The sequence below is a fragment of the Pleurodeles waltl genome, chromosome 3_1, assembly GCF_031143425.1.
Source record: "Pleurodeles waltl isolate 20211129_DDA chromosome 3_1, aPleWal1.hap1.20221129, whole genome shotgun sequence".
NCBI lineage: Eukaryota > Metazoa > Chordata > Amphibia > Caudata > Salamandridae > Pleurodeles > Pleurodeles waltl.
The window spans coordinates 1,335,114,319-1,335,130,564 of NC_090440.1; the positions used below are offsets into that span (position 1 = coordinate 1,335,114,319).

General features: G+C 46.1%; 1 protein-coding gene across 4 annotated transcripts in view; it reads right to left on the reverse strand.

The window, feature by feature from the left end:
• PCSK7 (proprotein convertase subtilisin/kexin type 7) overlaps positions 1-16,246 on the reverse strand; it is a 188,937-nt gene that overhangs the window by 68,228 nt on the left and 104,463 nt on the right. For all 4 annotated transcript variants that reach the window (XM_069224707.1, XM_069224705.1, XM_069224706.1 and 1 more), the window contains 3 exons: positions 13,709-13,763; positions 12,156-12,294; positions 7,445-7,545 (listed from right to left, as the gene is read on the reverse strand). In XM_069224707.1, coding sequence (XP_069080808.1) covers positions 7,445-7,545; positions 12,156-12,294; positions 13,709-13,763 — 295 coding nt within the window. The remainder of the gene's footprint in view (positions 1-7,444; positions 7,546-12,155; positions 12,295-13,708; positions 13,764-16,246) is intronic.

Below are 16,246 nucleotides of genomic sequence, written 5' to 3' on the forward strand. Positions count from 1 at the left end.
ACAGGGTCTGATGTCGCTTTTTTTCGGCTCCGAAAGCCCTGTCGATTGTTTTTTCGGCTCCGAGGTAACCTTCCTCTTTTTCTGTGCCGAAAATTCTTGGCCTCTATGGTCTTCGGCGCCACTGTCTCGGCGTCGATCGGTGTCGACACCGAACTCTCGGTGTCGATGCTTCTGTTTAGCACTCTCTCGGTCCCGAGGAGGCTGCGTGCCGGTGTCTCGACCGAAGTCGGACGATCTCGACACTGAATGGGCCTTTTTCGGTGCCGATTGTTGGTCACCGAGAATTTGGGTGGAGCCATGGCCGGTTGGCAGTGGCGTCCCCTGGGCCTTCTTTCCTTTTTTAAGGTTTGATCTCGACGTCTTACTCACAGTTCTTGTAGAGTGTAGCTCGTCGGAGTCTGAATCCTGGATGGAAAAGGATTCCTCCTGTTCCTCTTCTGTCTCGAACTGTGGACGCTCTTTTGGCGTGGACGCCATCTGGAGTCTTCTCGCTCGACGGTCGCGCAGAGTTTTTCGGGACCGGAACGCCCGACAGGCCTCACAGGATTCTTCGCTGTGCTCGGGTGACAGGCACAGATTACAGACCGAGTGTAGGTCCGTATAAGGATATTTGTTGTGGCATTCGGGGCAGAATCGAAACGGGGTCCGATCCATCGGCGTTGTCCTCCACGCGGTCGGGCCGACTAGGCCCCGACGGGGTGCCGAAATCTACCCCGAAGGGCACCGAGGCGCTTCGATGTTGAACGCGTCGTCGTATGTGTCTATCTCTAACCGGATCGCAACGATACCGTCGAAAATCTTCCGTCTTCAGCTAACTTTCCGTTCCGAAACTCGGAGCGACAGGAACACGTCCGAACCCGATGGCGGAAAGAAAACAATCGAAGATGGAGTCGACGCCCATGCGCAATGAGCACAGAAGGTGGAGTCACTCGGTCCCGTGACTCGAAAACACTTCTTCGAAGAAAAACAACTTGTAACACTCCGACCCAACACCAGATGGCGAGCTCATGCATACCATGTGTATCTACAGCGACAGATGCCATCGAACACTCTTTTCTAGGCTTGTTAAAGGTTAAGGCTACTGCTGCTGATTCACAAACCTCACAGAAGCTTCTACAGATATCTGTTGGATTGTCACTAAAGGGGGCGAGACACATCTCAAAATGTTCAAAATGTTCCAAAAGCTGAGAAAGATCTGCTGACAAAAGAACGTGATCAATCGCACTACCTTTTCCTACAGAGGTTGGCACATCTCTATTACCCCAATTGAGATCAGGCCCCTTGGGAACCTGTTCAGAGGGTAGGTCCATCGCACTGGACCGACAACAAAATTAGTCTATTTGAGTCCTTGGAATGCGCTTCCCAAGGGGCCTGATCTCAAATTGGGGTTGGGTGACCTTCCTTTGACTTAGCCAGTTTGCTTGAAGTAAGTGACTGCCTCTCTATCCTAAATTAGGTTCCTTCATTCCTAATTTTTTTTATTATTTGGAGAAGACGTGTTTATTTTTGGTCCTGATGAAGCGTCAATGGATCCGGCTGGACCACAGACGCAAAACATGTTGACCCTAGTTTAGAGGCACCATAATAGTTGTAGTCCTCTGTGGTTTTTTGCTCTTTGAAAGTAATTGAGCATTATAACTCAATCGGTTACTTTCCTGGTTGTTTTTAATCTTGGTCTTCATCCTATTTTGAACTGATTAAAATTATGATGTATCTTGGTGGATGAATAACCAATTTTTAAATTTCTTATCTTCTGTTCTCTCCACTAACGTTTGGTCTGCATAGTTTGAACCCATCAGTCATTATCAGATCAACACGGCTTAGAGCCCCCTACCGGGGAGCCCGTCAGGCGTTGCAGAGCCGGTCTGGCGTGGAGCATTCCCGATGATGATGCCAGTCATCCATTGTGATGCTTGAGGGCTCTTGCTCCTGAGACATCAGGTCACCTAGTATGTTATAGTACGTTGGAACAGTGTACCTTTGTTTACATTACTTAAAGTGGGAGACTGTACACTGGACCATATACACCTCCCGGTCCCTCCCCCTCCTTCTATTTACATCTCTATTATCCTCACAAGTTAAAGCTGAGGCAAAGAGCAAATTATTAGCTAGAATTGAACAAGTTAGTGCTTCCCCATATGCTAAGTGCTGAAAGTAGCCCACATACTCCCCCTGTACATTTCTAATTTTGCAAATTAAGGCTCTCCATAGGGACACTTAATGATGAAATACAACACCCAAATAGGAGACTTTTCCTGACTCTTTACCTACTGAAGCTATTAACGCATCTTCCGAAGCCTAGAAAAATCAGGAGCATGGAGAAAATTAAAATAGAAACTGATTAAAATAATATTGCCTACTTTGGGTGACGATACTTTTGAGATCTGGTAGTACGGAGTAAAGCTCAACATTTTGGCACATAAAGAACCAAGGGCCAGATGTATCAAAGATTTTGCATTCGCAAATGGTGCAAATTGCAAAATTCCACTGTTTGCGAACGCAAAATTGCCTTTCATGATTTATGAAAGGAATTCGCAGTGCAATTTTAAGGAATCGCAAAAAAGCGATTCCTTAAAATTGAGACTCCGATTAGGGAATTGCAATTTGCGATTCCCTAAATATGGAATCGCAAATCGGGAATACCTATTTGCGATGACCTATTCACATGTATCATGCAATTCCTAAATGCAAATTTGGCATTTAGGAAATGCAATTACCACAAACTCAAGTTTGGTGGTAAGCATGTGCAATTTTAAAAAATGCATTAAAAATGCATTTTTACAAATGACATGTAGTGTTTACATGTCCACAAATATTTTATATGGGGTGCAACAAAGGGGCCCTATGCCCCCAACACCCTCGGTTTTGCATTACCTAATTTGCGAATTCCTAACAGGAATTCGCAAATTAGGTAATGCAAAACCATTCACACCTATGGGCCTACAGGCCCATAGGGATGAATGGAGTCCCATTACCTAATTGTGATTCAGTAATAGCGATAGCGACTTAAGAAATCCCTATTACCGAATCACAATTTTCATACATCCCATTTTGCATTTCTTACATAGCGATTTCTTAAAAATCGCTATTTAGGAAATGCAAACCGGGATGATGTTACTTCTGGCCCCTAATGAAGTAGAAAGCAAAGCCATAAGGCGCTCCCTCCCCCATTCCTGCAGCTGAAAGGATAGTGGGGGAACAAAATGAACGAAATCCATCCAGTGCCGTTTGTTCACCACTGCATACCAGGTCTCCTGGAGGAAAACAATATCATATTTATTAACAAAATGAATCCACTCCTCGTTATTAAGTTTTGAGTTCAACCCCGCTATGTTCCATGAGAGGCTCTGTAATGTTCGATTGTAATTACCAGTCTTTTGCCCTGGATAACACAGGTTCCACTTCCTTTGGGCAATTAATCAAGTTGATACCTCTCGCTGAACTCTTGCATGTGGTAGTCCCTGTTGGGCCAAAGCTGACAGGTGAACCTTCACACGAGGGCCCAATAAGAGCATTGATGAACCACCAAGATAAATTGGCATATTGTAGGTCAGCTTCAGGCCGTGGTAATGGTGGCTCAAGTGGCACCCTCTCTTTTCCCTTTGGAGTTTTAGGCACGTGTAGTTGTGGAATAACACATATTGGCCCTCATTCTGACCCTGGCGGTCTTTGACCGCCAGGGCGGAGGACCGCGGGAGCACCGCCGACAGGCCGGCGGTGCTCCAATGGGGATTCCGACCGCGGCGGTAAAGCCGCGGTCGGACCGGCACCACTGGCGGGGTCCCGCCAGTGTACCGCGGCCCCATTGAATCCTCCGCGGCGGCGCAGCTTGCTGCACCGCCGCGGGGATTCCGACCCCCCCTACCGCCATCCAGATCCCGGCGGTCGGACCGCCGAGATCCGGATGGCGGTAGGGGGGGTCGCGGGGCCCCTGGGGGCCCCTGCAGTGCCCATGCCACTGGCATGGGCATTGCAGGGGCCCCCGTAAGAGGGCCCCTACATGTATTTCACTGTCTGCTGCGCAGACAGTGAAATACGCGACGGGTGCAACTGCACCCGTCGCACAGCTTCCACTCCGCCGGCTCGATTCCGAGCCGGCTTCATCGTGGAAGCCTCTTTCCCGCTGGGCTGGCTGGCGGTCTGAAGGCGACCGCCCGCCAGCCCAGCGGGAAAGTCAGAATTACCGCCGCGGTCTTTCGACCGCGGAACGGTAACCTGACGGCGGGACTTTGGCGGGCGGCCTCCGCCGCCCGCCAAGGTCAGAATGAGGGCCATTGTGTCTAAAGTCAACAGCTTCCTGAACAAGACAACTTTTATCTGGATAAAAGGTGTCTAGATGGTATTGTCATTAAGACCAAAGGTTTCTCGACAAGTCTATAGTGCCACGGAGTCAATCAGTGGAGACCAGTCCAGAGAGTGGAAGAAATCTATTTAAAGTCGAGGGTGGAGGAACATCTTGGAAGGTTGCTCTTGTCCTAGAACTGCTACGTTTTACAGTTTGCCAATGCACGCTAATCTGTGATGGGCATTAAAATATCCCAATGGCAAAACTGGCATAGCTGCACACATGATCTCAGCAGTAAAATGTGTACTGGAAGCTATCAAATGATTGGACAATTCTGGGTATCTGCAATTTATCACCATGCAATCACCTTGTGTTCATTTAGGGGAGAAGCCAATCTATTCGACTCTTCTCACCAAGAGAACGTCATGATATTCCCTGGTATCAGAGCTAGTATTTTCAGCCAGCCAATAACATTTTTTATTTTGGAGATCTGTATGGGTTTCTTCTGTTTGTACCTGGGCCGGGGGAATGCCAGTTAAAACGTCCAAGTAGGGAGTACACTCTGAAGGTAGATTTAGGATTTGGTGAGGTTTTGTTGAATTTAGATTGTCGAATGGTCCATTTGCGTTCGCAGTTTAGGAGCCCCATTCCCTCGAGAAGTACCGGAGGAGACAGCTGGAATCGAGGGATCCATTTTTCCAGTGCCCACGACTATATGAATGGCCGTGCTGGTGTGCAAGGACGGCTTAGAGTCTCTTTTCTCTCTGTTGATATGCAAAGTGCTGGCACATTATTTCTATGTTTAGCATTCCCAGGAACAGTTTGAGGAGCTGATATGCAAAGTGCTGGCACATTATTTCTATGTTTGGCATTCCCAGGAACAGTTTGAGGAGCATTTACATTTGAGGATTGCAGTGATATCATCGTTGATAGTTCTCGGATAGCCCCTTCCAAGGTGCTTATCCTCTTTACAAGTGGAGCGATGGCTGAATTCACGATGTTAATCAACAAGGGCTGAATCTCTTCCTATGACCAGTTGTGAGTTTCCTTACTCGAGTCCGTATAAGAAGACTCAGCCACCTGTGACTGCACGAAATGTGGCATTCCCTGGGCAAGTTTGGTTGGCCGCTTGTTGGAGTTCCCCAGCACTGTCAGTGGGGAGTTGGGAGGGGGGTTCTAATCTTTTTTTTTTTTTTCCCTCACTGTGGGTTCTCCCTAGTCATTGGTTTTAGTGGGATCAGATGTTAACCTTTTTGTCTCCCTCACTACAGGAAGTCCACCCCCCAAATCCTTCATTCATTCATCTCAACCATATTCTACCCCTCACTAGCCCTAAACACACTTCGCACTACCCCAAAGGCCCCCCCATCATCAGCGTCTTCAACCCCTTTTGCTGGTGAAGACGAGCTTGTACATATGTGAATAATGCTTAAATATTTGCCCCTATGAAGGGATAGTAGGAGTTACCCGAGCTTGATCTCTTTGGATACCATGTTTACGGCTCGTGCTAAGGAGGAGTCCAGAGTAGTACAAGGGTCAGCCTGGGATCCTTTTGCCCATGCTGAAGATCCTGATTTATGTAATAGGAACTTAATGTAGGATTCAACTCACCATGAAGTCGGGCACTTCCCCCTAGTGCCAAGGCCGAGAGGGGTGGCCCGGCCTCCTTTGGGTGATGACTGTCTTTGCCCAAGCACGTCCTGCGCTGCGGGACTGAGTAGGCGCCTTAAAGCGTTTTTGGGCTGGCCACACCTGCAACAAGCTGCACTATGGTGGATGAAGTCCCACCCTAGGGAGTTGTAGCAGAAGTTGCAAAAGTTCAGGGCCCCACTTGGCAGAGCGTTCAATGTATCCCGCAATGCAGGACTGTGTAGGTGCTTTACAGTGCTTTTGGGATTGCCCCACCCGCCCACAACAATCTGCACTCTGGCGGTCTGAGTCCCACCCCAGAGAGTTGCGGCAGAAGCAGCAAAAGTTCAGGGCCCCACTTGGCAGAGTGTTTGATGTCGCTCATATAATTTTGTGCTGGGATCAGAATCACTAGTTAACTTGTTCCTTAGCCCCCACTTTGCACCACAACAAAGGTTCCACTGTTGATCAGGTTTTGTTTGGTTATAGTTTCACATGTCTGTTTATTTTATGGTTCCACCACAGTTACCTTTCATGATCTTCTAAGCCAACAACAGTTACCCGCCTCTTGACCAAGTTTCTTTTTGTCCTATTATTTCCAGCTGGCTTTTTTAGTTCAGTTATCTACAGAACTGATATTCTGTCATTTCAATGTTTGTCCCCCTTACCACTTCCAGAATACAACAAACTTCAGCATTTGCGTAGTGTAAGACTACACTTTCTTTCTTGTTAATGTCTCTTGGTACCAGTCACAAGACAAAGGCATTGCCATGTTAACTCTGCCGAAGAACTAAGGTATTCCATAATTTGTACCAGTACGTCTTGCCTGTGTAGAAATGAAGATCTCAGCACCAGATTTCCAGGTAAGCAAACTGGGCTCATGTATTTGATGCAAGCCATAATACACAGAAGGAAACGATACACTGTTGCAGCTCCCCAAAATTGTGCTTCAACTGACAAGCCAGGAACACTCTTTCCCCCAAGATCCTAACAGGACATGCCAAAGATTCTATCTATATTCTTACTCCATCTACGAGACTGCTGCCACACCCGTTTCTCATAGAATCAGAGCAAGCCAGGCTGGACATTCATCTCCATAATGTTTATCCATTTTTTTTGCACCAATACGTCATTGCCCAGGTCTCTTGGCCCACAATTTCACCACCTCTGTAGTGTAAGGAGTGCTTGGATGCCTAATCACAGGAAATCTGTATCACAACAGGCAAAAACGGAAAATGAAATCTGCCTCCCAACTGCAGGTCAGACACAAACTACCTGCACCTTGATTTTGTAAATCGAAGCTACCGGCCATTTCTGCATCAATATCCTGTTCAGTCTTCCACTGAACTGAGGAGTACAGACAGGGGAAAGTACACCTAAACAAGAAGAGGAAGGTTCAAGGTTCAAAGAAGAAAGGAGAAAATGGAGAGGGGAGAAGAGAGAGAAAGAGACAGGGGTTGGGGATGCAAGGACAGAGAGTGAGGAAAGCCCAGCAGGGAGAACTGCATGGGATTTTCTTCCATTACTCACAATGCTCCTCATCAGCTTGTCTCCACTGCTGAAGGTGACGGCAAGCATTGATGCACACTCTTCAGCATAAAAGGGCATATTACCCTCCTCGTCCACCGCACCTGGAAACACATAACAGATCAGGTCTTGGATAAATAAAACAGGTAGTCAATTCATCCACAATATTTGAGATGATAATACCAATATGAACATAAATAATGCCCATAACGACTTAGGGAATACACAAACAGCTTCTACATTAATCTCTATCCCCAGAACATCCACCAACCCAGCTTCAGGGATCATTGGTGTAGGAAAGTACCCTCTTTTTTGGCATGGTTACCCCCTTTTCTGCCTGTTGTCAGTGTGTTTGACTGTGTTCACTGGGATCCTGCTAACTAGGGCCCTGCTGATTATGCTCTCTCCCTTCAAACTTGGTTACTTGAACCACTTACACCCTATATTTGGCATACTGGTGCCCCCATCTGAGTCCCTAGTATATGGTACTGAGGTACCCAGAGCATTGGGGTACCAGGGGATCCCCACGGGCTGTGACATGTATTATGCCACCCATGTGAAGCCCCATGGGAAGCCCATGCAAAGTGTATCTGTAGGCCTGCCATTGCATCCTGCATGAAAGGGTGCATGCACCTTTTTCACTACAGGTCACTGCACCAGGTCACTGTAAGTCACCCCTATGGCAGGCCCTCCTAACACAGAGGGCAGGGTGCAAGTACCTGTGTGTTAGGGCACCCCTGCACTAGCAGAGGTGACCCTCGAACTCCAATTCCATTGTCGTGTACTTGGTGAGTGCGGGGGCACCATTTTATGCGTGTACTGGACAAAGGTCACTACCTAAGTCCAGCTGCATAATGGTAACTCCGAACCTAGGCATGTTTTGTATCAAACATGTCGGAATCCTTTCACCAATACTGTAACCAGTATTGGAAGTATGATTACATGCACTCTGGGGGCTCCTTAGAGGACTCACAGCATTACTCCTACCAGGCTTCTGGGGTTTTCCAGGCAGCCCAAGCTGCAGCCACCCCTCAGACAGGTTTCTGCCCTCCTCCTGCTTGAACAGCTCAAGCCCAGGAAGGCAGAACAAAGGATTTCCTTTGGGAGAGGGGGTTTAACACCCTCTCCCTTTGGAAATAGGTGTTACATGGCTTGGGAGGAGTAGCCTCCCCAAGCCACTGGTATGCTTTGTAGGGTACATTTAGTGCCCTCTGTTCATAAATCAGTCAACACCGGTTCAGGGACCCCCAGTCCCTGCTCTGGCATGAAACTGGACAATGGAAAGGGGAGTAACCACTCCCCTGTTCATCACCACTCCAGGGGTGGTGCCCAGAGCTCCTCCATAAGGTCCATGGGTTCTGCCATCTTTAATCCAAGGTGGGTAGGGACCCCTGGGAGCATCTGAGTGGCCAGGTCAGGGAGGTGATGTTAGAGCCCCCTCCTGATAGGTGGTCACCTGGTTAGATGACTAATCCCCCTTTCAGGGCTATTTAGGTTCTCTCTCTTGGGTGGGTACTCAGATTCGGCTTGGAAGATTCCAGCAGGACTCCTCTGCAACCTCTATTTCAACTTCTAGCCACTGGAACTGCGACTGGACCCTCGAGGAACCGATCCTGCATCCACGACAAAGACTCTGCTTGCAACATCTGCCTTGCTGAGGGTCCCCTTAGGACTCCCCAGTGGGTTGAGCCCTCCTGGACCTTGCTGGTCCCCAGCAGCTCCACTTTTGTTGCTTCACCGGGACTTATGCTTTTGCCAAGGGTTCTTGGTGGCTTTTCCATGCCACTGACCAACGGCAATCATCCATCCGGCGTAGGATGTCGACTGCATCCTCCAGGAACTCTTCACCTGCTCCAGGACTGCATTTCTGACCATCTTCATCCTACAGTTGACCAACTCCTGCAACCACAGTCGGGGGGTAGTGGCTCCTACCCCCATTGGGCTCTTCTGTGACTTCTGGCCTTGGTCCCCTTCTTATACAGGTCTTCCTCTTCAGGAATCCACCGCTGGTTTCTTGCTGCCTTGTCTGGGTGTTGCATTTTCTTCTTTTTCTTCCTTCTGGGTGGTTTGGGCAAAATCCAGTAACTTGCTCCCTTCTTCCTAATCACTGGGGGACACTGTGGTACTTACCTTTGGGGTTTCCTAGTATCCCCAGCGCCCCTCTCCACATCCCACTTACCTAGATGGGGGGAAGCGGCCTTAATCACGACTCCTTAACAACGAAGTCATGGACAACAAAAGCGGAACAATGCTTTCGTTAACCACGACTTCCTTGTTTGGTGCCTTAACCACGCATGTGCTGAACCATGCACATGCATGGTTAAGGCACAGAAGAAGGGAGTCTGCTGAGAAGGACGACGTGATCAGGTAAGTGGGGTTTGGGTATTTTTAGTTTTAGGGGTGAGGGTCGGGGTGGTTTAGGGGAGGGGACAGGGCATTTTTAGTTTTAGGGGCGGGGTTGGGTATTTTTAGTTTTCGGGGGTGAGGGTTGGGGTGGTTTTAGGGGCAGGGTGGGGGGTTGGGGTGGTTTTAGGGGGGGTTGGGGGTAATTTTAGGTGTGGGGTGGGGGTTCTTTTAGGGGCGAGGTGGGGGTGGTTTTAGGGGCGGGGATGGGGGTTGGGATAGTTTAGGTTTTAGGGACGCGGTGGGGGGTTGTTTTAGGGGCAGGGTGGGGGGGTTGGGTGGATTTAGGGGCGGGTGAGGGTGGCAGTAATTTTAGGGGCGGGGTGGGGGTTGGGGTAGTTTTATGGGCAAGGGGGGGAGGTTGGGGTGGTTTTAGGTGCAGGGGTAGGGGGCCAGGGGGTACGCATGCTGGAACCATGCATGCCATTCACTAACGCCTTTACCAGGAATGCCTTTACAACGAAAAATCGTTGTTAAAGCATTTGTGGTAATGGCATTAGGGGTAACAATGCGGTCGTAGTTCCAACTGCGTTTGTTCAGGCATGCGTTGTTCCAGCAGGCGTTGTTCCGACATACATTCAGATGGGGTCCTGCATTAGCATTCCATTTGTGTAGTATATGGTTTAGGCTTTCCCTAGGGTCACTATTGTCTATTGCTATTTGCACTGTTTTCTATTGCTTTCTATGCATATTTCTGATTAGTAGTGTACATATCTAGCGTGTTACTTACCTCCTATTTGAGGGTTGCCTCTCTAGTACTTTTTGGTAATCGTGTCACTAAAATAAAGTATATTTATTTTTGTAACACTGCGTGTTTTCTTTCAAGTGTGTAAATGCTGTGTGACTACAGTGGTATTTGCATGAGCTTTGCATGTCTCCTAGATAACCCTTGGCTGCTCATCCACAGCTACCTCTAGAGAACCTGGCTTCTAGACACTTAGACACGGACTACACTACAATGGTAGGGAATACCTGGACCTGGCATAAGATGCAAGTACCTTAGGTACCCACCACACACCAAGCCAGCTTCCTACAATTAAGTACTTACAACTACCCAGGGCCATGCCAAATTACCATCTTTAGAAATTAAGGCCCTCATTCCAACCCTGTCGTCGGAAGCACCGCCAACAGGCTGGCGGTGCTTCATCTGGCATCGCCCCGCCGGGTCCGGCGGTTTCCCGCCGGATTTCCCCCGGCTGGGAGAATCTCTTCCCGCCAGCCTGTTTCTGGCGGTTTTGACTGCCAGGAACAGGATGGTGGGAACGGGTGTCGTGGGGCCACTGGGGGCCCCTGCACTGCCCATGCCACTGGCATGGGCAGTGCAGGGGCCCCCTAACAGGGCCCCAGCATGATTTTCACTGTCTGCATAGCAGACAGTGAAAATCGCGACGGGTGCAACTGCACCAGTCACACCCCTGCAACACCGCCGGCTCCATTCGGAGCCGGCTTCTATGTTGCAGGGCCTTTCCCGCTGGGCCGGCGGGCGCTCCTTTGGCGGGTGCCCGCCGGCCCAGCAGGAAAGCCAGAATGGCCTCCGCGGTCTTTTGACCGCGGAGCGGACAAATGGCGGTGACAGCATGGCGGGCGGCTACCGCCGCCCGCCGCGGTCAGAATGACCGCCTAAATCTTTGCTCAATACAAGTCGCCATGACTGGCATGGGATCCCCTTAAGGCCATCAAGCACCCACTGCCCAGAGAACAGCCAGTTCTAAGATTTACTCCACTTCCACTGTATTGAATACCCTGTAACCATGCTCCAAGTCAGAAACCACTCCTTGGCAGACACATATGGTGAAAATGCAGCATCAGTTATATACATGTTCATTGCTCACACAGACATTGCACAGTCCCACACCACCCACAGCAACAATGAAGACTCGCAAATCACCCACATCGATATGACAGAGTCACTCTTCCAAAGATACTGCAGTGCCACACTGCCTACATAAAAAAGTAGGTCCATTATGCCATACCACCTAAATTGACTCTGCAGGCTCTCACACGCAAACCCTTGGCATTAATATTAGGAAACACATACAGCCACAATGCATTCAGCAGCACTGCAGGGTTACTTACACTCTTACCCTGCCCTCATTGATACTGCAAGACCCCACTCAGCCTTTGGTGTCACTGTAACAACACACTCTCAAAGCATCCAGCGACATCAGGGCCACACTCCAATGATAAGCAGAGTGATGATATAGTAACACTGTCTCTCCCCCTTCCCTTCCTGCCCAGTCTGCTGTGACACACATCAGTTGGGCACTCCCACACTGTCCTCAGTGGCATGGTACAGCCCCACTAACATTACCTATCGTAACTGTGTAGATGGAATTGGCGTAGCCATCATAGTTGCAGTTATCTTTGTACTGTCCACCATTGCCGCTGGCAACAACAAAAATGCTTCCGAAACCCCTGCGGCCTGCTATTACCCCTTGTTGCAGAGCAATCTGTGAATATGAAAGAGAGTTGTAAAAGGAGAGGCTTTATAACGTTCAAAAATGAACAAGAGTTATTGCATTACAGGCTCATGCTGCAGTATGAAGGAGTTTGGCATGCAACTGCTGTGTAAATCAGCGTTACAGACAAGTCCATGCTTTAGAAATGCTGCTAGTGTAGGGGCAGAGCCAGACATATCACACATAGCCTAACATGTAACTCACTCTGCATCAGTCCTTATGCCCTTAGATTCATTTGTCTCAAACATAAATGGCTTCTCTATGTTTATTTCAGTAGTGCCTCCATTCTAGATCAGAAAACCTTTCCCAACATTGTCTGACTCTGCCTGAATGAGCCTCTGTCAACCGTGTGTAGAACGAGGAGGACTTGGGTTCCAGCAGAGTAAACAGCACTAAGACTAATTATGGGAGCACTAAATGAACTTCCAAAACCAATTCAATCCCTGCCCGCCAACAGAAGAAAAATGGGAGCTACTGGAAAGAATCGTAAGAACAGGAGCACCCCTGGCTCCTTACTTAAAAACGAGGTGGAGTGAGTTATGCTTCCCAACTCACAGACCTCCTTTCTGTCCATTCTTATGGACAATGTACCACGGATTGGGAAATAAGCAATGTACCACTGCTTGTGAAATGGGCAATGTACCACTGCTTGTGAAATGGGGAATGTACCACTGCTTGTGAAATGGGGAATGGACCACTGCTTGGGAAATCTGATGTTTGGAAGAACTTGCGCATCCACTGGATCTGGGCCCGCTACCAGTCATTTGTGTTTCAAATTCTCTAGAAACATCATTCTGACCCAGCACTGTCCTGTTATGGTATTAAGAACTTTAGTCCTTGCACAATACATTTAGTTTCTAAGAGAATTTAGCTGGTAGGAACAACCTTTATATGTCATTCTGGGGATCATCACTTAGAATGCTCTGGGATTGTCAAGGGGGATTATTTGGGTAATGTCTTATCAGAAGACACTGGAAATGTACATCAAAATCACTTTAATAATGTTTTTTTCAGACTACTCTTGGAATTGTTTTTTTAATGCTCTCTGAACATTCTTTTATATCACTTTGGGAATGTTTGTTACAACTTCTCTGGTACGGAGATCAAAATGTCAAGTGCTTGAAGGTGGGGTGAGTCGGACAGTGTCTACAATGCATAACGTTTCTATGGAGTGTCCATCTAACAAAGGGCAAACAGTAAAGATCACATGAAAACTCCCACAAGAGTCAAACGGTACAGCCATTTGAACCCCTCCCGGGTATTAAATGTAATGAATAATAATTCTTGTGTACCCTACTCAAGAGTAAAACTGAGTTTCAATAAGTTTTTCACAAGCGGATGGTGCAGACTGAATCACAAAAAGAGATAAGAAACAAAACAGGAGCCCTGTACAGGTGCACTGTACCTTCCCAAGGTGGTGTGGCCCATCCACAGTCTTCCCATCATCATCAGGACCCCAGCTGTAACAGAAAGATACCATCAGTGGACCCCTAAGAATGACACAAAAACAAGAACTGTGTATATCACAAAAGGTGGGAGAAAGGTAGTGCGAGAGAAAAAGCAAGAAAGAAATAAGGAAAGAAAGAAACCTCTTCAGGACACCTCCTCCAAGCTCTTTACTGTCCGATGCCACATTACATTGAATGTACTGTCTTGAGCCATTTTGAAGCTAAATACCAGTACAGCAACATCATTTTACACCAGTCAGTTGATGCAAATGTGTTTCTTGCACCTGCCGGTCTTGAAAATAATGAGACAAATGTATACTTGTGTAATCCATGTGATCCAGACCTGAAAGTTTAGTACAGAAACTGCAGAAATATGGGGAGGATCAACTAGCAGACAGGAACTTGACTTCAATGAGTTAGTTTCATTTGCACGGGGATTGCCTTTCGATGGGGGGGGGTCCTAAATTGCACCAGTTATAACCAGTCATCAGGGAGGCCACCCTGCACAGGGGGTGGAATGACCTTCACTGGTGGTTTCAATCTGCATTGATGAATGTCTTGCAATAGTGGTTAAAGGTACTAAACGGTACCAGGAAGCAACATGCATAAGTGATATGAACTGCAGCGGAGACTTGGCTTTCACTGATTGGGTTCAGCATGCAGGGGGGACACCCTGCACTGCAAAAAAGTGGGAAGCACTTCCCACCTTTTATTATGAGGGATCAACCTAAACAGGGGACCTGGAACACTGGAGCTAACCTGCATTGGGGACCTGCTGGCTGAAAGCACAAATGGTTGGTTGCAGAATAGAGGGCGACACACAGTCTTATAGAAGTGGAACAGATTCACACTACTTCACCGTATCTCATTAAATTTAAATATCATCATACTGAAAGAAGAGTAAGGTGCAACCACTGTGGGAACTTGTGTTGCACAATTTGGATGCAGAGAAAACAAAACTGTGGAAACAAGATTTGCCTTAACCCATCAATCGAGGCATCCCTGTTATATTAAGTGACCTTAATATAATATTCTTCCTTTCAAAGTTAATTGTCTCTATGGAAACCCCAGCTACTAAATAATCTAAATAGTTGAGTCTGACCCAAATTGCTGACATATTTTGATTGAATTAATTAATGTATTTGTTAACCTGTCAACTGTTGAATTGCATCACTTTAATATCTTTCTATAACTTTACTGAGTATTTGGCTTGGTATTTATTTAGTTGTATTGTATATTATTTTTTCAAATTATTTTGTTGTGCTTCATTAGTTTTTGCGTTATGAATTATTATTCCAATATTAAGTGTGTAACTATTTTTAGTAAAGTTTACTTTTGACTTGGCAATACATTTAAAGTGTTTTTTTAATTTTATCGGAGTGTATTTATTGACGGTTGTTGGATTTGTAAGGGAATAGGGTTAGAAGTTGTTTTGTATTTATTTTTAATTGTAATAGTTACTTTATTTTTATTGTTTAATTTGTTGATTTTATTATGTAAATAAAATTATGTTTACATTATTTAATAAATAATTCTAAAGAAAATGGTAATTGGTAGTCATAATTGTTAATAGGTTAGATTAATTCTGTACATTTAAACAATTAGAATTTTTTTAATATATTAATTGTACTATGTTTCCTTTATTTGTTAATTAAAAGCATTCAAATATTGTTTAAAATATGTACATTTCACGTGCAGCAGAAGAAAAATATCATAAGAACTGAAAAAAAAATTACTTTGAAATCAGGAAAATCTTAAAAAGGATATGATGCGAATATTAAGGAATACTATTACATAAAAGGAAAAGGTAGGGAATTTAAGTATAAAACTCTTAATGCCAGAAGAATATGCTAAGTGCACAGCGCAAAAATAACGATTACACTTCACATGGAGTGCTCCCAGGCTTTGCTTGTTAGGCAATTCTAGCAGTGACTTCGTCCATAAACTTCACAAGTCTCATGATGAGATTGCAGTCTTTGCCCTGGAGTCAATGATCAACTGTCTCTTGACACACAGGAGGTGTCAGTATGTGACTGTTTCTTTCTATGTGATACCTCCCCTATTTCAAAAAGGCCCATCTATAATCTTAAAAATCTCAGTTTGGGTGATGTTGATAAGGGCAGTAGTAGAAAGGGTTGAGGCTTCAGCTCAGCATAGGTTGCACCGTCAAATTGATTGTGGGACTTTGATTGTAGCATGACAGTCACTTTTATATAATGTTTGAGTATTTTTATATAAATGTGTTCTGCTTTTCAAGCATTATTTTAGTTACTTTTCTTAAGTTTTGGATTTTTTGCAGCCAGCAGTAAGTTGCAAAGTGTTTTAAGCATATATTTGGGAATGTTTCAAATTCGTAAATTTCTTTTGTTTAATTTATAATCAAATTGTTAACATATTAATTTTGTTATTTTTATAAATTGTTAAAATGCGTTTTAACTAATATATAATTTTTTTCAATTTATATTTATTATTTTGTATTTAGGAGCAGGAATAGT